At 39.7% G+C, this 25254-nt stretch overlaps 1 protein-coding gene across 3 annotated transcripts in view; it reads right to left on the bottom strand.

Moving 5' to 3' along the window:
- PIWIL4 (piwi like RNA-mediated gene silencing 4) overlaps nt 1-25254 on the bottom strand; it is a 75778-nt gene that overhangs the window by 35833 nt on the left and 14691 nt on the right. For 2 of the 3 annotated variants that reach the window (XM_063784437.1, XM_054662639.1), the window contains exons 2-6: nt 16879-16957; nt 10573-10704; nt 8205-8419; nt 2145-2266; nt 43-123 (exon numbers count right to left, since the gene is read on the bottom strand). In XM_063784437.1, the coding sequence (XP_063640507.1) occupies nt 43-123; nt 2145-2266; nt 8205-8419; nt 10573-10704; nt 16879-16957 (629 nt within the window). Of the gene's footprint in view, nt 1-42; nt 124-2144; nt 2267-8204; nt 8420-10572; nt 10705-16878; nt 16958-18081; nt 18352-25254 lie in introns of those variants that run through there. The other variant, XM_508702.7, reaches the window with a different exon arrangement.

Raw genomic sequence — 25254 nt, 5'->3', positions numbered from 1 at the left:
TTATAATAATTTCGGAGTAACAGAAAATATAAATAAACCTACTTGTGCTGGGGAATTTCCATTGGCTCTGAAGGATTATAGAAGTTCCGTCCAATTTGGTACATGGACAACTTTTTGAGGATCCTGCAAGTACATTTTTTGGAATTTTTGGTAAATATCAGTCAGTAACAGTGTAATTCTAAGTTCATACCCTTACTGAACATAATGTTAAAAATATATAGGAAATACAGACCTCTCATTCTCAGAGGACTGCAAGGTTTAGATACTAAATATACATATGAATGTCTATAAAGAACTATCACTTCTTCATATTTGAGAATACTACAACTGAAATTATTTTTATCTGTCTGGGTTTAGCTGCAGTGACAAATATGTGGTCAATTAGCCATTATGGATGGCTGCAGTAGTAACATTCTGGTTAGCTTGGATGGGGTGAGATAAGCCATGCCTGCAGGCCTTTTTGACCTCTTCCCTACTTGGGGATGAGGACCTTATTTCTTTTTCTTTTTTTGAAATGGAGTTCGCTCTTGTTGCCCAGGCTGGAGTGCAATGGCGTGATCTCAGCTCACTGCAACCTCCGCCTCCCGGGTTAAGCGATTCTCTTGCCTCAGCCTCCACAGTAGCTGGGATTACAGGCAAGAGCGCCACCACGCCCGGTTAATTTTGTATTTTTGGTAGAGACGAGGTTTCTTCACGTTGGTCAGGCTGGTCTCAAACTCCTGACCTCAGGTGATCTGCCCACCTCTGCCTCTGCAGTAGCTGGGATTACAGGCAAGAGCGCCACCACGCCCGGCTAATTTTGTATTTTCGGTAGAGACGAGGTTTCTCCATGTTGGTCAGGCTGGTCTCGAACTCCTGACCTCAGGTGATCTGCCCGCCTCTGCCTCCCAAAGTGCTGGGATTACAGGTGTGAGCCACCGGCCCAGCCGAGGATCTTATTTCTAATGAGGCTGCTCAGGCTCCCCAGGTACTGCCAAATGACCAAGACTGTGTCTTCAGCAAGTAATCCTGGTCACCTTAGGAATTTGACCCACATGGGGGTTTCAAGTCAGGAAACAAGAGTTCCAACTGTGATTTTGGCTGCCAAATGTCACTGAGCCTAAGCCCCTTTCTCTTAAAAATAAGGATTTTAATAGCACTTGCCTCGGGGTGCTCTAGTGAGGGTAAAGTAAGATAAAAGACAAGTGAAAGAACTTTCTCACTGAAAGCATCTTCCAAATGTCAGCATGCAAGACTGGATTCTGAAGAGCTGATATGCAGTAAGCTGAGGCTCAAATATGACCAAAAGGTGCTGGACAAGACATCTGACTGGAATTAGGAATTAGGACATCTGGGTGGGGGAAGTTCCTGATGTGCTCATACGACTCAGGAAATCCCCAAACTTCCCCATCTTCATGCCTTCCAGAGGTCACTGTTGAACAAAGGACTTGCCTGTAAGGTTTCTAACAGATCATCTTAATGATCCACACTAGCAGCATGTAAAACAGTGGTTCTCAAGCTTCAGTGTATCCTAAAAATGTGAATTTTCAGGCCTATCTGTGAACTTCTGTTTACTAACTAGATTCAGTGAAGGTCCAGGGAATATGCCTTTTATGGAGCTCCACTCCACCCCTAAGAAGACGCTGGAGTATGTGATCCTTAGACCAGTCTGCAGAACACTGAAGAGCTGAGCTACAACCGTGTAGGTGTGGGGGAAAGAAATGGGCTGAGGGTGGAGCCAGGGCAGAAAGCAGACAGTGATCTTCTTTCCTAAATCAATCCGCTAGGAGAAAAACAAATTCTTCAGTTTATTAAGCCAAACTTAACTAAGTTTGCTAAATGAACTTTTAAGTCTGGGAAAAGACACAGAAAAAGAAGAAAAGGAAAAGGGTACCCTCCCTGCTACCAGTGAGGCAGCAATAATCCCCGTATTATTTGTCTCAACTTAGGACAATACTGGATATTAACAGTCTGTGCCACTGAGTGGCTGTAATGGGCTGCATTGCACATTATTGTTCGTGTAGGAGAAGGTACTTGAGAAATTGCCCTAACGGTGGCGTCACTGCTGGCACACTGCCTACAAAATGGTCGATTATTTTAATACCCAGGCTCTATGCTGAAAGGTATCATTAGCCCAAATTAAATTCACATTTCCAGTGCCTTACTTTCTGAAGATGATATTGAAGACCTGGATGCACACGGGAGAACTTGATGGCAGCTCCCTCTTCAGGGTGATAGTCATCTTTACAGTCTCACCTCTTCGAGTTTCACTTGACAACTCTGTGACCTGGGAAAAAGAGGTACTTAATATGCACCCTACAAATTATCCCCAAGTGTGCAGAATGCACACTTATAAAGCCATCACAATGTAATATGCATTAACAAAAACAAAACTGCAGGTGTTAGTATATGAGTAATAATCTAATCATCACATTATGTTCAGAGGGCTTTTTTTCTCTGTATCTTGCCAATCCTAAAAAAACAACACATCTCTCTACTCTCTAACTTCTTAAGGGAGAATTAAAGCCAGACTCATGGTTCAAAGTTTGGTCCAAAGAGAGTTCCAGAGCAGTGGTTCTTGATTTTTCTAGGAAGCGGGAGGGAGATGGGTCACAAATTATTTTGAGAGTCTGATAAAAGTTACAGATATTACTCAATAAAATTTCACACACACACACACATATATATACACACACCACAACAGTGTACATAATTGTACCCATTTTCAGGGTATTCATTGATACTCAGAAGCCCACTAGTGGACTGTCCTGCCCATCCCAAGTTCATGGATTCCAGAGGACAGCCTCCCAAAGTCTTTTTATAATGTAGAAGAGTAGAGAACAAGAGAGAAGGAAAGAAAGGAGAGAGGATAAATGACAGGGAAAGTAAACATGGGGAGAGAGAGGAATAAGTGGTGGAAATTAGAACAGATCAGAAATCTGATTTTATAAATTGCTGAAAGGTCTAGAGAAACCTAGAGTCCTTATAACCTGGAACAATGTTCTAGCAATATAATGAACACATGAATATGATTCTATAACAGCTCCCACTAAATTTAAGGCTTCTTGAACCAGAAAGGACTCAGAATAGGTTCTTGAAATAAAGGAATATACAAATCAGTCAATAAATATCAATCAATGATCATGGATTTTTCAAAGGGATAAGCAATTAGATAAAGTCAGCTAATTAGCAAGCATTTATGTATTCTGCCTCTACTTTCTACAGCTACAGAATGGTTTTAACCACTTTTAGATTGCATCAAGAATGTAAGGCAGGAACCAGTCACTGCATGGAAACAAAGAGAACCTGATCTTTTCACAGGGATGTAAGATTTCATCGAGATAATTTCTTGCTTCAGATAAAATTGTACAGAAATCGGAGGTGGACAGCTATAGAAAGAGCTCATCAACATGGGGAAAACTCTGGCAGACAGAAGGGATGCCCACCTCTCAAACTGCTGCAGGAGCTTTGGAACAAAGGATTAAGACAACAAAGGATGTCTTAATCCTTTGGGATGAGTGGTTGAGGGGAGGTGGCAGCAGATGGTCTCAGGAACTGCATTTTCAACAACCACCTAAGATCAAACTCTTCAGCCCCCTTTGTACCTCTCCCACCAAACACCCACTCCTCCTTCACTTCCTACATCTCTTATTGGGCCTCAGACCCTCCAGTCCCCAGGCTGCTAATCTCAGAGTAAACTTTCATTTCTCCTCCTCAATTCACAATCTAATCAGATGGCAAGTCTTACTGTATCTACACCAGGAATGTCTCTGATCTATCTCAGCTGTTCCAATACCATTATTTACCACAGTGCTTAAGAGCACATGATGTAGAATTGGATGGACCCTGGTCTTCTGCCTCTTACAGCTGGTGTGATGTGGAACACCTTTCTGGTACTGAGTCTAACTAAAGTCACAGGGTTGTGACGATTAAATGAGATAATGCATTGATTTTATTTCCATCCATTGCACAGGCACTCAGGAATTCAAATAAATAGCAGCACTTTGTATCTCTTTTCAAGCCCTTTCGACACCCTGCCCACACTATTTCAGTGGCACTTTACTACTCTTCCCACCTCCTTCTGTAAACCATTCAATAGGATGTGATCAGAGTAACTGTAATTTAACACAGCTGCCATGGAAATGCTCTCCAACGTCTTCAGTGATCCATGGAAGAGTCTCTATTCCTTGGCAGGACATTTAAAGTTCTCTTTACCTTTGAAATCACAACTTCCACACCTTCCTAGCTAAACCTGAATGAGCAAAAGTTTCTAAAATATGGCCCTCACTTCCCATCATTGCATGTTTGCCTCTTCTGCCTAGGAATCCCATATCTCCCATTGTCCACCTCACTAATCAAAATCCTAAACAAGGAACTATCACTCTCGCTCAAGTGTCCTGCTAGAAATAATCTTGCCTTTCATCAGGCTCCCTCTGACAACCTTGGGCAATATATTTAGCCTCACTAGGCCCCAAGGGTGATGACAGGATTAAATGAGATCATGCTATAAAGAGCCTGGCAGGCCAGGCGTGGTGGCTCACACCTGTAATCCCAGCACTTTGGGAGGCTGAGGCGGGTGGATCACCTGAGGTCAGAAGTTTGAGCCCAGCCTGTCCAATGTGGTGAAACCGCGTCTCTACTAAAAATACAAAAATTAGCCGGGTGTGGTGGCAGGCGCCTATAATCCCAGCTACTCAGGTGGCTGAGGCAGGAGAATTGCTTGAAACCCAGGAGATGGAGGTTGCAGTGAACCAAGATCATGCCATTGCACTCCAGCCTGGGCGACAAGAGCAAAACTCCTTCTCAAAAAAAAAAAAAAAAAAAAAAAGAGCCTGGCAGAGTAAGTGATCAACACATGTAATCTGATAGGTGTAACTGGTAGTAGCAGTGGTGGTAGCAGCTACTTGTGGGACACAAAGTATAGATCTGCTCAAGAGAGAGATGTTGAGGATAACCTGGAGAACAAAGAAGGACAGTACTTAACACCTAGTAAGTGCTCAATAAATGCTAGCATAATAAAGATACTAATTATTATGACACTTATTTCATTCTACCTTACATAGTATTTATTTGTAAAGAACTTTTATTCGAAATTGAAATTTTGGAGAACAAGTACTCTGTTTTATTTATCTTTGTTTGCTCCATGGTCGCAACACCCTGCCAGGTTCAGAGTAGGCTCTTTATAGGTATATGAGAGTGGCAAATAGATGTGGACATGAATAGCAACACCAGTCTGGCTGCAGGTGCACAGATAGGGCCTGGACAGTGGAAGGCTCGGAGGCAGCTGAACAGGAATCCTGGAACTCCTAGGAGTTCATTGCGTCAACTAGTGGCTGAGATGTTTCAACTTAAATAAGCATCCTAGGACATGTGTAGGGGATGATGAGGATGCAGAATTAAGCCTCAGTCAATACCAAGATCAGAATAAAAAGGTGAGAGTAGCAGTATCTTCATTAGGACACTTTCTTTTGCACTGTAACTGGGTGACAGGTCATATGTTTATAAGAAATAAGACAACACTATTCTGTTTAAACCTAGTATCCCCTATATCTGGGAAATAAAATAAACAGGCCTGATTTGTCACACCATGTTTTTATGGTCTATTTTCTCACTTGTCCCCTTATTAGGCTCCATTCCCAGCAACAGAAAGGTGTTTGACACATACTACATGCTCATTTTGAATGAGAAATGAGTAGCAGTAACATATTCTTAGCATTTGTAGCGTATACGTTCTTCATTCTGTTTAGGTACAATGGAAGTAAGCTGGACACTTCAAGGGTAGTATTTAATAATTTCAACATATCTAAATTTCTAAACTAGTGCTAGAAATGTATCTACAAGAACATTTTTAATGGTAACAACAGATTTAAAATATATCATTTAAGTATGAGAAGCCATATTAGCGTGCTATCAACATCTGGTCATAGGACAAAGAATTGAAGAATCAATAAAAAATTATGGTGAATAAAAATGTTTCTTAATTTACAGATCTAGATTTTCTAAGCCATTAAATTTAATCATATGGTATAATTTTAATGTTCCATATCCAATGCAACAATCACTCAAGCAGCTCCTATAGATCTCAGGGTCTCATAAAAGGCAAAAGGCCCAAGAGTGCTAAGAAACACATTTCATGAGGAAATTCACAAAGACTTACCTAGAGTCTAAAAATGTAAATCTAAGCTATTGGTACCAAACTCTGCAAACAAACAGCTGAACTAAGGGACTAAGATTTCTAAGGGATAGAAGCATAAAATTTTAATCCAATGCTCTGTTTTAGTTTTTCACACAGAAATTGGTTCTTTTTTTCTTGTAGTAAGTGTAACATTGTTTTAGAACAAAACATATGTTAAAAACATCCATACCATCTTTATTTTAGGACTGAAGATGTCAAATGTGTAAAAAGGTGGATAAAGGAATATGAAATACACAATAGCTATTTCCAATGGTTGCATTAAAAAAACTTTAAAAATTGATATAAATAACTCATAATTTCTTATGATCGAGCAAGTAGTTAAATAAACGGCAATTCTAGAATCAAAAATTGATGTAAAATTATTTGGACATACAGGCACAAGGGTGCAGGAGCAAAAAAAGGTAGAATTAATTTAAAGTTCTGAAGCCATAGGCCAAATGGTGTTTCTTAGTCTTGCCTACTTTGGGAATTATTTTTTAAGGTGCCAATTTCAAGGACACTTACAGCTCTTATTTTAAAAATACCACACCACCAGCTTCATAATTAAGAAATCAATTACTAGTGAAATCTTAATTAGGGAGTCTTTTTTTTAGCTCTCAGGCAAGGGAACAGGAAAAAGGAAAGGAGTGATTCACTCATTCCAATTGTCATGAAAATCAACTAATCTCTTAAATATATAAGTATATATGAGGAGACCTCAAAAAGTTCATGGAAAATATGTATTATGAAAAAACTATGCATGGATTTCAAAAATTTTGCACCAAAATAAACTCATACTAACAGGATCCAGTGTGAGACACTAAGAATAAGACCTCAATTTGAAAAGAGCCCCTGTCAGAGCAATATGAATTCTGCTAAGATTGAAGCCAGAACAGACATCAAATTTTTGGCGATACTTGGGTAGAAGAATGGCAAAATCACTGATGTATAATGAAAAGTTTATGGGAACAATGCCCCAAAGAAATCAGCAGTTTACAAATGGATAACTCATCTTAAGAAGGGATGAGACAATGTTGAAGATGAAGCCTGCTGCAGATCATCTATACAGATTTGCAAGGAAAAAAAATTCATCTTGTTCATGCCCTAATTGAGAAGACCAAAGATTAATAGCAGAAACAATAGCCAACACCACAGACATCTCAATTTGTTTAGCTTATACAATTCTGACTAAAAAATTAAAGTTGAGCAAACTTTCCATTCAACGCTTGCCAAATTCATTGCATTCAGATCAGCTGCAGATAAGAGCAGAGCCGTCAATAAAAATTTTAAATAAATGGTATTAAGATCCTGAAGCATTTCTTCAAAAAATTGTAAGAGGAGATGAAACCTGGCTTTACCAGTACGATCCTGAAGACAAAGCACAATCAGAGCAATCGCTACCGAGAGGTGGAAGTGGTCCAGTCAAAGGAAAAGCCAACCCATCAAGAGCAAAGGTCATGGCAATAGTTTCTTGAGATGCTCAAGGCATTCTGCTTGTTGACTTTCTGGAGGGCCAAAGAATGGTAACATCCGCTTATTACGAAAGTGTTTTGAGAAACTTTGCCAAAGCTTGAGCAGAAAAATGGCCAGGAAAGCTTCCCTGGAGAGCACCACAACAATGCTTCTACTCATTCTTCTCAACAAACAAGGGTAAGTTGGCAAAAGTTTCAATGGGAAATCATTAGGCATACACTTTACTGCTGATTTGGCTCCTTCTGACTTTTTTGTTTTATAATCTTAAAATATCTGTAAAGGGCACCCATTTTTCTTTCGTTAATAAGCTAAAAAAGACTGCACTGATGTGGTTAAATTCCCAGGACCCTTAGTTCTCTAGAGATGGACTAAATGGCTGATATCATTGCTTATAAAAGTGTCTTGACCTTGGTAAAACTCTTGGTAAGAAAGGTAGTTTTTTAAATTCTTACCTTTTAATTCTATTTTTCCACAAACCTTTTGGAATCTCCTTGCATATGCATATATATGTGTGTGTGTATACACATATAATAAACACACACCCACATATACAGTAAAAAAACTAGTCATACTATACCTTTTCTTCTAGCTTTTGTGACAGAAAAAGGATGGCACCGTCGAATGCTTTTGCTTTGTTGGAAAGTTCACTATGACTATAAAGTAAAGCAATTCTCAGCCTTCTAGATGCTAAATCTGGAATATATGTCACATGGTACTGGTATAGCTGCCAGTCTTGGGGAAAATCTAAGTTAAAGAGGTTTGTAACCAGTTTCACAGGTATTCCACTGGAACCTGAAGAAGACAAACAAAAAACAATTTTTTAATCAGGAAATCACATCATGTTAATGTTAATCACACCATTTAAAAATGTATTTGCCTATGCATAGTAGTTGCTTTAAAGCAAGGATTTTTGCACAGTGACACAGGATAAATCCTAAAACTTGCAGCCTAATAACACCTTTGGGAGCTAAAATGGGATCATGCATGAAACAGGTCTCTTAAGAACATACGAGCAGACACTGACATTCCTGTCCTTGTGAGACGAGAAGCGTCTGAACTCAACCATTCCAGGACACCTTTCAAAGCTTGCCTTCCCGCTCTCCTTCTCTGCAATTCAAATCGGCTCAAGTAATATTTTCAGATGCTGCTCTGAAATTATACTGCTCTCATATTATAAAGAAACAGTCTGGTTCTTACTATGAATATACAACCCCCAACCTCTGGGAAATCCAGATAATCAAAAGTTAATCATATTTCTGAAAATTCTGAAAAAGTTATATCAGTGGTTAGACCAAACAATCTCAGAGAAGACCCTCAGAGATTAAGGGGAAGGCTGGGGAGAGAGGAAGGAACTGTCATTTTTCCGACGTGAAAACAGACAGGGTTTCTGGGCTTCTGTTTTCTGCAGACACATGGAGGCCATGTGTGCTTCCGGGACTTCCAGCCCCTTACAGACATTTTTATTCACATCTTAAAAGTCTATAGGACAAAATCAGAGATGGCCACGATATAGTCAGTTAGTGATCAGGATGGTGTAAGCTCCCCCCAGGGTAGAATCCAGGAGGGTACAAAGGAGGTTCTTCTCACTTCCCCTTATAGAGAATCATCCAGTTTTGGTCTTATAGAAAAGAATGATATAGAGGCTGGGCACGGTGGCTCACACCTGTAATCTCAGCAGTTTGGGAGGCCAAGGCTGGTGGATTGCTTGAGGCCAGGAGTTCGAGACCAGCCTGGCCAACCTGGCAAGACCCTGTCTCTACAAAAAATACAAAAATTAACTGGGCATGGTGGCCCACGCCTGTAATTCCAGCTACTAGGGAGGCTAAGGCACGAGAATCGCTTGAACCTGGAAGGCAGAGGCTGCAGTGAACCAAGATCGCACCATTACACTCCAGCCTGGGCAACAGAGTGAGACGCTGTCTCCAAAAAAAGAAAAGAAAAGAATGATATAGAATAGATGCTATTTTGCTTTTCTCATGGAGGAAAGCAACCCAGAGACTCCAAGGTGGTGAGGAATACAAGGTATCAGCTGTGCTTCAGTATTTCCTCAGCTTCAACCTGGGGTATATATCTGGTAGGAGCAAGAAATGTCCGTGCTATTTTAGTTAAATAACAGATCTCTTTTGTTCTCCCAGATCCTGAGGAAATGGCAAAGCAACATATTTTAGCTGCTCATATAAATAAAGAGTAGTCAACCTAGACTGTCAGAGCCGGAAAGACCCTTCAAGATCGTCTACATATGATAGTTTTCAAACGGCAGCTGGGTCCCATTAGTGCTGCAGTTATGAAATCAGGTGAGGTGAATCGCATGTTTAATGAAAAGTCCAGAATAAAACAGAAAGGAAGAGATGCATTGTTTCATGAAACTTTTGCTTCAATTGTGTGTGGACAGTGTGTGTATGCTGGATAATAATATGTTTCTTATTTTGGTTCAAAAAGTTTGGAAAACACTGATCCGCATCAGTGAGTTTTAACTTTCGTGAGGTGGCCACAAAGACTTTTGAGAATCCAATGAAAACAATAGACCTACTTCCCAGAAGATACATATACTGACAATTTGCATGCAATTTTATGGGTGAGCCTGGAATCTGGGTAAAGAATCCCCCAAATAGGTTATGTCTTTCTTTTTACAGCTGAAGTCCAGAAAGATTATTACTTCCCATGTTGGGAAAGAAATGAAACATCTTTTTAACTCCCACCCCAGTATATGAAGAAAATCTTTTCCAAAAGTGAGATGTCATTTGGGGGAAGATATTATTTCTATTAATAAAAGAGAAAATTAAGGCTAGAAAATTAAAGCGTCTAACAGTGCCTTGAACACAGAAGACGATCGGTAAATATCTGTTAAGCAAACATATGAACTTATTTATTTTAGACCTAGAATTTGGAAGTCCTTAAGCAAGATTTGGTAACATTAAAAAAGTAAGTAACATAAAACTGGGTACCTGTTTTACAATTTCTCACATGTGCCAATTTTTCTCTGGTACAGATACTCAAATCCATAAAGTCCTGTTTGTTTTTCACACCTCTTTCCATGAAGGTACTTCCAGCATCACCAGAAGATATCCCATATTTATCTAAAACATGAAGAGAATGTGGTAACAGCTAATATTTCATTCTAGTGATACTGTTTGCAACTACTATGTCAAAAATGCATTGCAATCCAAACTTGTGGTTTTGAATACAGTTTGCCCATATTGCTGAAACCATTCATGACTATTACAGAAGTCTTCAGCCTAAAAACGGAAAATTGTGAAGAAAACACAGAACGTTTTGTTAAAAATAACAGATCCTGGCCAGATGTCGTGACTCATGCCTGTAGTCCCAGCACTTTAGGAGGTCATGGCGGGCGGATCGCTTGAGCTCAGGAGTTAGAGACCAGCCTGGGCAATGTGTTGAAACCCTGTCTCTACCAAAAACACAAAAAATCAGCTGGGCGTGGTGACATGTGCCTGGGCTGAGGTGGGAGGATCACTTAAGCCCAGAAGGTGGGGGTAGCAGTGAGCCATGGTCACGCCCGCACTCCAGCCTGGGCGACAGGGCGAGACCCTGTCTCACGAAAACAAAAACAGATCTTGAGTTAGTTCTTGCCCTTGTAATATTGTAGACTTTCACTTCTTGGCTAAGGAGAAAGCCCTCCCTCCCCATTCCCTTCTCCATACCTATTTAGGGAGGGCAGCTCTCCTGCCGTTAGCTCTTGTGTAACACCCTGAAGGATTACAGACTAACTTCTGTCCTCAGCAACTTCTGCCCAGAAAGAAGATGAATCTGACATTTCCCAAAGAAAAGAAGAGAAATTGCCCAGAACATTGCCATCAGTTTTTATTCTAGGTCATTCCCCCTAAGAATAAAAGCCAGTGTTTCACCTCAGGGCATACCACTTACTGACAGCTTCTAGAAAACATGAAATTAAAATCTGTTTCCAAATGAGTATTTTCTGTTTAAATTAGTACGGGAGATGCTGACTTTCTGGCATGTTGAAAATAACTTTATAAAAATACAAAATGTTACTGCAAAGTAATATGAATTTCTAGAATTCTATTACCCTCACTAAATTGTCCATATAAGCCATTGCTCGTGGTTTCAAAAGATGTTAGGTGGTTTCTGAAAATTCAAGCTACCATAGTATGGCAGTTACCAGCAGCTGGAGGGAGGGGGGAATGGGAGTTATTAATTAATGAGTACAGAGTTTCCATTTTGCACGGTGAAAAAAGATCTAAAGTTGGATGGTGGTGATGATTGCACAACAAAATAAATGAAGTTCATCTCCCAAGACTGCACATTTAAAAGTAATTTAAATGGTAAATTTTATGTTATATATATTTTAAGATAAATAAATAAAACTCCAATTTTCCCTCCAAGGATGAAGGATTTTCATCATTCACTGTTCATAACAATGTGCGCATATCAAAAAGCTTATCCACCACGATCAAGTTGGCTTCATTCCTGGGATGCAAGGCTGGTTCAACACACGCAAATCAATAAACGTCATCCATCACATAAACAGAACCAAAGGCAAAAACCACATGATTATCTCAATAGATGCAGAAAAGGCCTTCAACAGAATTCAACAGGCCTTCATGCTAAAAACTCTCAATAAATTAGGTATTGATGGGACATATCTCAAAATAATAAGAGCTATCTATGACAAACCCACAGCCAATATCATACTGAAGGGGCAAAAACTGGAAGCATTCCCTTTGAAAACTGGCACAAGACAGGGATGCCCTCTCTCACCACTCCTATTCAACATAGTGTTGGAAGTTCTGGCCAGGGCAATCAGGCAGGAGAAAGAAATAAAGGGTATTCAATTAGGAAAAGAGGAAGTCAAATTGTCTCTGTTTGCAGATGACATGACTGCATATCTAGAACACCCCATCGTCTCAGCCCAAAATGTCCTTAAGCTGATAAGCAACTTCAGCAAAGTCTCAGGCCACAAAATCAATGTGCAAAAATCGCAAGCATTCCTACACACCAATAACAAACACAGAGCCAAATCATGAGTGAACTCCCATTCACAATTCCTTCAAAGGGAATAAAATACCTAGGAATCCAACTTACAGGGATGTGAATGACCTCTTCAAGGAGAACTACAAACCACTGCTCAACGAAATAAAAGAGGATACAAACAGATGGAAGAACATTCCATGCTCATGGATAGGAAGAATCAATATCGTGAAAACGGCCATACTGCCCAAAGTAATTTATAGATTCAATGCCATCCCCATCAAGCTACCAATGACTTTCTTCACAGAATTGGAAAAAACTACTTTATAGTTCATATGGAACCAAAAAAGAACCCACATTGCCAAGACAATCCTAAGCCAAAAGAACAAAGCTGGCAGCATCATGCTACCTGACTTCAAATTATACTACAAGGCTACAGTAACCAAAACAGCATGGTACTGGTACCAAAACAGAGATATAGATCAATGGAACAGAACAGAGTCCTCAGAAATAACACCACACATCTACAACCATCTGATCTTTGACAAACCTGACATTAACAAGAAATGGGGAAAGGATTCCCTATTTAATAAGTGGTGCTGGGAAAACTGGCTAGCCATATGTAGAAAGCTGAAACTGGATCCCTTCCCTACACCTCACACAAAAATTAATTCAAGATGGATTAAAGACTTAAACGTTAGACCTAAAACCATAAAAACCCTAGAAGAAAACCCAGGCAATACCATTCAGGACATAGGCATGGGCAAGGACTTCATGTCTAAAACACCAAAAGCAATGGCAACAAAAGCCAAAATTGACAAATGGGATCTAATTAAACTAAAGAGCTTCTGCACAGCAAAAGAAACTACCATCAGAGTGAACAGGCAACCTACAGAATGGGAGAAAATTTTTGCAATCTACCCATCTGACAAAGGGCTACTATCCAGAATCTACAAAGAACTTAAACAAATTTACAAGAAAAAATCAAACAACCCCATCAAAAAGTGGGCAAAGGATATGAACAGAGACTTCTCAAAAGAAGACATTTATGCAGCCAACAGGCACATGAAAAAATGCTCATCATCACTGGCCATCAGAGAAATGCAAATCAAAACCACAATGAGATACCATCTCACACCAGTTAGAATGGCGATCATTAAAAAGTCAGGAAACCACAGGTGCTGGAGAGGATGTGGGGAAATATAGGAACACTTTCACACTGTTGGCGGGACTGTAAACTAGTTCAACCGTTTTGGAAGACAGTGTGGCAATTCCTCAAGGATCTAGAACTAGAAATACCATTTGACCCAGCCATCCCATTACTGGATATATACCCAAAAGATTTTAAGTCATGCTACTATAAAGATACATGCACACGTATGTTTATTGTGGCACTATTCACAATAGCAAAGACTTGGAACCAACCCAAATGTCCAACAATGATAGACTGGATTAAGAAAATGTGGCACATATACACCATAGAATACTATGCTGCCATAAAAAAGGATGAGTTCATGTCCTTTGTAGAGACATGGATGAAGCTAGAAACCGTCATTCTGAGCAAACTATCCCAAGGACAGAAAACCAAACACCGCATGTTCTCACTTATAGGTGGGAATTAAACAATGAGAACACTTGGACGCAGGGTGGGGAACATCACACACCAGGGCCTGTCGTGGGGTGGGGGAAGGGGGGAGGGATAGTATTAGGAGATATACCTAATGTAAATGACGAGTTAATGGGTGCAGCACACCAACATGGCACATGTATACATATGTAACAAACCTGCACGTTGTGCACATGTACCCTTGAACTTAAAATATAATAATAAATAAATAATAATAAAAAATTTTTAAATAAAAAAACCTAATAACAAAAAAAAATGTGTGGCAGATGTGAAAAAACATTTGCAAGGATAGAATAATGTTTGAAAATAATGGAGGGCACTGGGCCTGTCAGAGTAGGGCTTCTGTGCTCAGAGGCTGCACATTCATTTGTGTGTTTGGATCACAGGGGTACATACACAGGACTGGAAAACTCCCAGTGAGGAACAGCAGAGTCAGACATGAGATGGGTGGGGGGACCAGACCCTCAGAGTCTGGGAGAACCTAATGCTTAGAGCTTCCACATTTATTAGAAATCAATTGCTTGTGAAAATAAAAAACACCGGGGTCAGAACAAAAGAGATGACTAAACTGTTTTTTTTGTTTGTTTGTTTTTGTTTTTGTTTTTGAGATGAAATTTCCCTCTTGTTGCCCAAGCTGGAGTGCAAGGGCGCAAGCTCGGTTTACTGCAACCGCCACTTCCCGGGTTCAAGCGATTCTTCTGCCTCAGCCTCCCAAGCAGCTGGGATTACAGGTGTGCGCCGCCATGCCTGGCTAATTTTTTGTATTTTTAGTAGGAACGGGGTTTCACCATGTTAGCCAGGCTGGTCTCGAACTCCTGACCTCAGGTGATCCGCCCGCCTTGGCCTCTCAAAGTGCTGGGATTACAGGCATGAGCCATCACGCCCGGCCTGGCTAACTGGTTTTATTCAGGGTCACAGGCTACACTGTGTTCCCCCAAAATTCATATGCTGATGTCTTAACCCCCAGTGCCTCAGAATGTGATCATATTTGGTGACAGGGTCTTTAAATAGGTGATTAAGTTAAAGTGAGGTCATTATGGTGGTTCCTAATCCAGTATGACTGTTGTCATAAGAAGAGGAATCAGGACATAGAAATGCAAAGGAAAGATCATGTGAACACAAGGAGAAGACGGCCTTGGATAAACCAAGGAGAGGGTCCTCAGAAGGAACCAGCCCTGTCCCCACCTTATCTCAGACTTTAAGCATCCAGATTTGTGAGAAAATAAATTTCTGCTGATTAAGCCTCCTACTTAGTACTACTTTGTCAGGGCAGCCCTAGCAGACTAACACATGGGGCATGCCAACTCACAGTGTGTGATTGTGGTGACTTGGAGTAGCATGTTGACAAATATCCTGAGACCAAATCTGGCTTTGCTGTGAGGACAGCTACCATTGAATGGTGATGTTTACCACAGGAGGGGAAGAAAGAGAGCAGTGGCTACATGCATACCAGGTTTCTACCATCCTTCCAAGCAATGGCATTGGCATTTATATGCCGTTCAGATTTTTTTTTCTGCTTTTTTAAAAATGCGTATACATTTAAGGCATAAGAGCATAGTTTTGTTACATGGATATATTGCATAGTGTGAAGTCTGGGCTTTTAGTGTAACCATCATCTGAATAATGTACATTGCAGCCATTAAGCAATTTCTCACTCCCCTCCCACCCTCCCAACCTTCCGAGTCTCCAATCTCTATTATTCCACACTCTATGTCCATGTGTACACATTATTTAGCTTCCACTTATAAGTAAGAACATGCAGGATTTGACTTTCTGTTTCTGAGTTATTTCAGTTAAGATAATGGCTGCCGCCCGGGGGCGGTGGCTCATACCTGTAATCCCAGCACTTTGGGAAGCCAAGGTGGGCAGATCACCTGAGGTCAGGAGTTCAAGACTAGCCTGACCAACATGGAGAAACCCTGTCTCTACTAAAAACACAAAATTAGCTGGGCGTGGTGGCACATGCCTGTAATCCCAGCTACTTGGGAGGTTGAGGCAGGAGAATCACTTGAACCTGGGAGGTGGAGGTTGCGGTGAGCTGAGATTGCGCCATTGCACTCCAGCCTGGACAACAAGAGCAAAACTCCATCTCAAAAAACAAAAAAAAAAAAAAAAAAAAAAAAAAGATAATGGCCTCCAATTCTATCCATGTTGCTACAAGACATGCTTTCATTCTTTTTATGGCTGAGTAGTATTCTCTTATATATGTTACCACATTTTCTTTATCTAATTATCCATCGATGGATGCTTAAGTTGATTTTATATCTTTGCTATTGTGAATAGTGCTGCAATAAATGTACAAGTGCAGACAAATTTTTGATATAATGATTTATTTTCCTTTGGGTAGATACCCAGCAGTGGGGTTGCTGGATCAAATGGTATTCGTATATAACACCATAAAGATTTTTAAAGCATTTTTTCAAAATCCTTCAGTGAATAGAAAGAAACAGAAACTGGCTTCCTAATATCTATGGAGTCCCGTCTACCAAACACTGTCAGGAAATTCAGCACGTGCTTCTATGTTAAAGAGTCCCAAAGGAACATGACAAAGGGGATCCTTCAAGGAAAGGAAATCAGGATGTGCAAGAGGTGGGCCTACTGCTGTAAGGCCTGGCAGGGCTCCTCTTGCTCCATTCAGGTTGAATGGTACTAAATGAACAGGCTGAGCTGCACTTACCGTTGGTTGAGATCCTGCTTGTTCCCAAGAAGCCATTGCTAGAGGATGCTTCATTGTTACTAAGATCAACAGATCTAGGCTAAAATGGCAAAAAAAAGTTTTGTTCAGATTTACAATGGTAAGTCACAAACCAAAAGATTATCCTAAGAACAGTGTCAGGTCTTTAGATTACCATGAACTAGGCAAAGAAAATGTTAACAGGTAAAACCCTTGAGAGATGAGAAGAGAGTGCCCATTCTAGAAAAGAGGATAAGGACACGCTATAGTTTTCCTCACTCATCAAACTTTGATTTTAGTACCAACTGTCGCCAGATATAGCTGGAGGTGTAAAGAAGCAGAGATGAGATCCTTGTGCCCAGGGAGCTCACCAGAGGGCATGCGGCACAGATGCACATGGACCTCATGCTTCCATGGCCCACGGACATAAAATGAACAGAGGCCCCGGGTCAGCAGCTCAGATCATGACTCTGCATGAATAAACAGGGCCAAAACAGGTTCACAAAATAGGCCAAGGGAACCATTAGCATTTTCTCTTTTCATAGTAACTACTTCTCTTTGTTCAAGAAGTTACTCCATCTTGGCCTGCTAAAAGATGAACAAAGTCCAGAGAAGACCACTTCATGAGAATAAAGGCATAAGGACCACAAACTATTCATATGGATACTTGCTCCAAATGCTAAGAATATGTAGTTGTATTAATAACATCACTCCAAAGTTGCTTATTGGCAGGTCAATCTAGTTGCCTAAATCCAGCAAGGAGCTTTCTCTATAGTGGTTGCTCAAGAAACAGTAGTTTAATCTAAACCACATGTGTGAGAGTACTTATTTTTATATACTAATTAGCCAGAAAAACTGCATTAGATTATATGCCGTGTAATGTTATGAAAGCACATCACTTTTTACAAGGCAATTTAAAACGAAATCATGAAATTAAAACTCAGAAAGTAGAAGAGAATGACATATTTGTCCCCAATCTTCAGTCCTCTTTACTGGCTAATATACCTACGTTAATATCTTACTCAGACAAGATCCCTAGAAGGAGAAAACTGTTAGAACAAACCTTGGAAAGACTCAAACTTGAGAGAAAAGATAACGCACTACTTCGTAACAGAGAGGAGGAGATACATGCAGAGGAAGGCATTGTTCAGGCTAGAGACAGAGGTAGGAGAAAACGAAACCATGCGCAATAAGCATTCTACACACCAATGGCGAGGCTTGGATGCGCCTCACTTCTGTGGCACTGGGGCTGCGGGCGATGCCTCTGGCCTTCACTCGGGCTCTTCCACTCATGTTCCCGGTGAGCCCAGAGTGGCCACAAGAGCTGCAAAGTCTCAGTTAGGATATGTTTTGCTTTGGCTACAGATGGCGACGGCGTGACGGCGAAACTGCCTGGAGGCGGTGGATGTCCAGCATCCACAACCAACGCCGGGGCTGGAAATGCGTCCGAGGCCCGTGCGTGGGTGGAGAAGGCGCGCTGGGGCGTAGGGGTTGGCGCGAGCACGTGGGCCTGTGCAGGACTTCCTTTTTCTTCCCATTACTTCCACCCCCACCCCCAAATTTGGCATTATCCAGCTTTTTCATTTTTACCAATCTTATGTGTATTGGGTGGCATCAAACAATAATTTTTTTTTCAGTTTGTATTTTCTGCTCACCAATGAGGGTAAGTACCTCTTCATACATGTGATAGTTTTGGAGTTTTCCATTCTGCAAATTGCCTGTCGTATCCGTTGCCCATTTTTAAAGTTGAGTGTCTCATCTTTGTGATTTGGAAAACTTTTTTTAAAAAAATTGCAAATATGCAAATATCTACTTCCTATCTATCACTTGTTAATTTTTACTATGAAATGCTTTAACCAAAATCCTAAATTTCGATGTTGTCAAATTCAGCCATTTTAAAATTCGTGCTTTTTGGGTCTTTTTAAAAGAAAATTCCACCTGTCCTCAGTTTACAAGGACAAGGACATTATATAATATTTTCTTTTTATTAACTTCGTAAGTGTACTGTTCACAGCAAGTATCTTCAATCCCTCAGGTATTTACACTCACACATATGTAAGTATACATGCAATGTGAGTGAGATAGAAGTCCAACTTTATCTCCATATAGTGAGCCATTCTTCCTTGACATCATCTGTTAAATAGCATATACTTTCTCTAATACTTTGTGAAGCCACCTCCAGCAAATGACAGATTCCCACGTATCAATAGATCTAGTCTGTGCCTTCCATTTCTGCACCAAGACTTTAACACTTTGTATCATTATTTCTTTGTGTTATTCATAGAATCTGGTGGTATAAGTCTTTGCTTTTTGATATTTTTTCCAACTGATTTATTTATTCACAGACTTTATTCTTCCATATAAATTTTAAAATAAGTTCGTCAAGTTTCTTTAAATATCTTGCTTAAATTTCAGTAGCATTGTATCCAATATATAAATCAATTTAGGAAGAACTTACATCTTTACAATGTTAGATTTCTCCATTTATTCAAGTCTTTCTTTTTATCTTTTAATAGAGTTTATTTTTTTCATAAAAGTCTCATATACTGAGTTAACTTTTGAAAATTTCATAGTTTTTGTTACTATTGTGAACTATATCTTCTTGTCATGTTTCATACTTGGTAATTATTAGTGTAGACACATGATACTGGTTTTTGTAAAGTTGATATTGTTTATCAAGCTTGCTGAATTCCTCAGTTCTTAGAGCTTGTCTTTTGATTTCATTGAATTTGTATGTAGATAATCATATCATCTACAAATAATGATAATTTTGTCTCATCCATTCTTATTCTTTTTCTTTTTATTTGTTTTTCTTGTCTTATGTTGCTCAGATTTTTCAGTACAATGTTGAAGGTTACTATGGTAGTTGGAATTCTTGTTTTCTTTCTGATTTTAAAGACTGAAATGTCTCCATTTTGTTTGATATTTGCTATAAAAATCTATTTTATAGACCTTATCATCTTAAGAAAGCTTTCTTCTATTCCTGCTTTTCAAAGATTATTTTAATTATAAATGTGTGTAGAATTTTATTAAATACTACCCTGGATTTGTTGAAAAGCTTGTGCTGAAGTTATAAGGGCACATGTACAGGCTGTTCATCAGAGTATTATTTGGAGTGGCAGGTAGTTGCAGGCAGCTTATGTGCCCATCAGAAGGGCAACAGGTAGGTAAAATGTGGTAGACACATGGAGTGGATTACTAGGCTAACATTCAGGAATGATGACCTAAAAATATATTTAGCAACATGGATAAATCTTAAACACATTGTATTGAATAAAGGAAAAGCTTAAAAAAAGATTGAGATCTATACAATGGTAAAATATTACATTAATTTTTAAAACATTAAGGACACCTGTATATGGGATATGTACTAATTTTTTAAGTAAATATATATATCCAAGAACAGACACAATAGATTATGTACTTATATAAGGGAATAAAACAGGACTGTGAATGGGGCAGAGAAAGAGAAAGCAAAAGACAGTATAATATAATATAGAACTTGCACAGGCCCGTGAGAATCATACAAAATGAATCAAAGAATATGATTAATTCAATTTTCTGTACTTGGGGACTGAAAATTTAATAAATATAATAGCTAATGTTTATTGAATACCTACAGTATGCTAGGCATTATTGCCCCAGTTTTATAGATTAGGAAATTAAAGCTTAGGCAAACTAAGTGACTTGCCCAAGGCCCTACATTATGTGGCATAGCTGGGATCCCAATTCAAGTCTGTCGGCCTGTAAAGCTCACACTGTATCCACTCATCTTCTACTCTCCTCCCTCCAAGAAGGTGATCTGCCTTACTTTTGATGCAGCTCTTACTATAGGAAAAAGCCCAAAGCCTGTGTGTTATACCCTGCTCTGCCATTCTATTTATTCTCCATTAGAATACCCTTTCATCAGGTTCTCTTGGAACATATTAACCCTGACTGCTGGCAAGTGCAAGAGACAATGATGGCCTTGGGCAGAGATGGCCAGCCTTGGACTTGGTTCAGTGAAGCTACTCTAATGAATAATAATAGATTTCTTTGAAAATGAAAGAGTCTGAAAGTTGTGAGTGATCATAAACTGCTGTGCTACAAAGGAGGGGCAGATGGAAAACACAGTGTGGACAAGGAATCTACTTCTGAAAATCTGTGCTTTGTTTCTGAATGTAAGAATAGTCTCCAGCCCATGTTTTCCAAATTTACCACCTCTTGATACCACATTCCTTTTCATGTGACCTGCATTGATGTGGTAACATGACAGAGTGACAAGAAAGGCTAAGAATACATGAGACCTTTGAACAGTCAGATCCCTTCAATTTTCCAAATACTAATGTGTTATAAAATCAGAAATATTGATGATTTCTAATTATTATCTGCATTTTTCAACTCTCTTCTATGATTGCTATGATAACCGACATACAAATCAGTCACATTGTGCCTTCCACATAGGGTTTTTTAAATGCACGTGTACTTTCCCTGTGGTAGTGATAGATGCAGGAGGAAGATAAGAGGGGGGTTCCCGGAGAACCTCTGACTGGCCTGCACACTGGGAGAATGGGGTTGGAGCCACAGCAAGTTGGAACCAACCGCTTGCAGTGGGGAGGAGCCTGGGCTCTTCAGTTCCTATGTGTGGCCTGGAATGAATCTCTGAGGTGGGGGCCTGTCGCTTTGCTGAAAGTTTTTTTCCTTCTCGCCCAATAAATTCTGCTTCCTCACCCTTCAATGTGTCTGCATGCCTAACTTTTCCTGGTCATGTGACAAGAACTCGGTTTTAGCTGAACTAAGGAGCAAAGTTCTCCATCAGTAGGGAGGCAGTACGGTAAGGTTACAGGTATGCATGGCATAAGGTTAAAGTCAGGCAGACCAGAGTTTGTATCCCAACTCCATTGTTTACTAGCTTTCTCACCCAAGGAAATTTATGTAATCTCATTTAGCCCCAGTTTATTTCACTATAAAGTGGGGATAGTGACACTAGGATTTCTCAGCCTTAGCAGTATTCACATTTTGGACTGGAAAATTCTCTGTTGTGGAAGGCTGTCCTATGCCTTGCAGGATGTTTAGCAGTATCTCTCGCCTCTACTCACTAGATGGTAATAGCATTCCCTCTAATTGTAACAGCCAAAAATATCTCTAGACATGACTCACTGTACCCTGGAGGGCAAGTCACTCCTGGTTGAGAATCGCTGAGATATGTCTACCCCAAGGATTGTTTTGAGGATTAAATGAAATAATAATGATGTTTGTATGGTGTTTGCCACACAATAAAAATTGCATAATTTATTATTATTATTATCGTGTGTGGTGAACAAATTTTATAAAAATGAATTCAGTACATTTTTTGCAGTGTGTCATACTTTTGAACTTGCATCAGATCACTCCATGTGCATGTATTGGCTCAGGATACTGCTAGTCATAGGTGCCTCTTGTCTCATGCCACCCTTCCTTCACATTTTTCTCAGTCCACCTTTCAACTCCAGCCATTGCTATGGCAATCAACTGCACACAGTGTAACCTGATAGCATCGCACCTCAACTGAATCCTGTATCTCTCAGTTCTGTCTAGGGCTTCTCTGCTACAGCAGGACACCCACTCAGCCATACTGACACAGAAGCAAACCTCAAGTTAACACCTTCATGGGGCAACCTTTCGCCAAAAGGGGTGGGAGAATGTGGATAAATCCTCCCTCTTCCATCCACTGGGCAGACAATTCTACAGTGCATTCTTTAGCCTCACAGAGGGTCCGTAGTGGGGTCAAGTACCAGATGCCACAGAAGTGATGAGCTTGATAATGCATTCTTGAGTTGAATTTCATCCTCCCTTATTTCACTCTTCCCAGGCCCTCTCTCCTGTTCCTTGCTGTCACTAAAATAAACCACCCACTTTCAAGCCCTTATCTCAGGTTTATTTGGGAGGAAACTTAAGCTAACATAGTTCAGTAGGAAAATATAGTATTCATTCTAAAACAGATTCCATGCCTGCTGTGAAATACTGTAAATGGTAATGGTTCCAAGCATTAGTATCTAAATGTCCAAGCATTAGTGTCTAAATTTTATCAATGAGAAGGCACAGTCCGAAGATTTGCCTAAACTCATCCTGCAAGTCAGCTGTAAAAATTAGTTTTTCAGTTATTCAGTCTTGTCTGTGGCTGTAACTTAATTTTTTAAATGATTTTTTATTAGGTAGACCCTGGTCATGTACAAGTGTAGGCCTGTTCACATCAGCTAATTTATTTGACAATACCCATGTTTCCTGCTAACACAAAATTAATTCCTCAGGCACAGGTGTAGGTGGTTCAACATCTGTAGAATTAGTGCATCAATATGTTACCTTCATTGGGCCTTCTTTTAATAATACTGGATTAATTTTGAACTGTCTCATTCTTTTAACTTTTTATTTTGCAATGTATCACATTTACAGAAAAGTTGCAAGGATAACGCAAAGAATGCCCATAAACCTTTTACCAAGATTCACCAATTAACATTTTGCTATATTTGCCGTATTATTTTTTCTTTGTATGTGTGTGTGTGCATATATATATATATATATATATATATATATTTTTTTTTGGTCCATGTTGCAAAGAAGTTGACATCATGACCTTTGACTCTTAAATAGTTTAGTGTGCACAGCAGATCTTTGAATAATGTTGCTTCATTCAACATCATTTCCTTATAATGTTGATGAGAAAAAAATCTATTTTCAGCCACGGCCCCTGGAGTGGGCATATTCTTCCCATGTCTACATGAGTTTTATCTGGGTACTCCAATTGCCTCCCACATCCCAAAGCTGTGTGTGTTAGGTTCATTGGCATGTCTACAAGGTCCACGTCTAAGTGAATGTTGGTGTGGATGTGAGTGTTCCCTGCAACGGAATGGAGTCCTGTTCAGGAAGGGTTCCTGAGCTGCTGGGATAGGCTCCAGCTACCCATGACCCTAAACTGGAAAATGTGGGTAAATAATTATCTTACTTGTTTTTATTAATCTTTCTTAAATGTATGTATAGCTTACATTTCAATGTTTAATATTAGAAGTGTTTTGAGTCTGTATTTAGAAGTTTGGTGATATCTTTGTCACCAGAAGTAAGCCATAGGAACTTAACTCTTGTTTACATCAATTAGCCTATGGTAAAATTGGTTTCATAATACGTTGTTTGGCTTAAAGTCGAAGTTTCCAAGAATCTACTGACAACGTTGAGGACTTACTATATTTGTTAGGTGTAAGAATATTTTTCATTCCCTTATACAACAACAGTACAATTATCTAGATCAGGAGATTTAAAATGGGTAAATACTACTGATTAAACTATAGTCCATAGTTAACTTTGCTAAGTGTCCTCAAAAAAGCAATTTTTTTTCTGGCCCGGAATATGGTTAGGTCAGAATAATGCATTGCATTTAGTTGTCATGCTTTTTTTACTCTTCTTGAATCTGTAACATGAATAGTCTTGCTTTCTTTTTTAAAACAAATTGTGAGAAATATATTATTATGTTCAGAGAAAGAAAAATTCACATTAAGCATTAGATGTTAAACTGCTTAAACATTGTAATGGAAATCTTTCCAAAATGCATCATCTGCTTCCTTGTCCCATTGTGCTCCAGAAAGGATTTAAGATTATTTCTATATGTACAAGATAAAAGAGGAGGAAATGGTTACAAGAGAGAGCTTTTCTATTCCCTAGTTCTTCCCCTAGTTTCCTCTCCATTAGGTTTGCACTTCCTCACATAAGCACTCTCTTTCCCTAAGAAAATCCATCCACCTCCAACAGGAAGTCCCCCATTCCAATGACCCAGTGATGTCATTTTGACTTTCCTCAGCTGTAAGCACTTTCCTTCGTGAGCTCTTTCTTCCATTACAAGAAAAAATTCTCTCTCTCTCTGTCTCTCTCTCTCTCTCTCTCTTTTTTTTTTTTAATAGATGGAGTCTCACTCTTGCCGCCCAGGCTGGAGTGCAGTAGCACGATCTCGGCTCACTGCAACCTCTGCCTCCTGAGTTCAAGCGATTCTCCTGCCTCAGCCTCCCAAGTAGCTGGGACTACAGGCATGTGCCACCATGCCCAGCTAATTTTTGTATCTTTAGTAGAGACGAGGTTTCACCATGTTTGCCAGAATGGTCTCAAACTCCTGACCTCAGGTGATCCGCCCGCCTCGGCATCCCAAAGTGCTGGGATTACAGGCATAAGCCAGCGTGCCCAGCCAAATTTTTTCTCTTTTGATTTTAAAAGAAATTAAAACATTTTCATGGGCCCCCAAAAGCACTGTGGGCCCTATGCACTGTGCTTATGGTGCCCAACAGGTAACACTGGTCTTGCCCTCACCCCCATATGCATTCTGCAAACTGAGTGATTAGATGTAGAAGCACACTCAGTGAATGCAGCAATCAGGTCAGG

Source organism: Pan troglodytes, chromosome 9 (assembly GCF_028858775.2).
Source record: "Pan troglodytes isolate AG18354 chromosome 9, NHGRI_mPanTro3-v2.0_pri, whole genome shotgun sequence".
NCBI lineage: Eukaryota > Metazoa > Chordata > Mammalia > Primates > Hominidae > Pan > Pan troglodytes.
The sequence above is the reverse complement of the archived record's forward strand: the minus strand, read 5'-3'. Positions and strand labels throughout refer to the sequence as shown.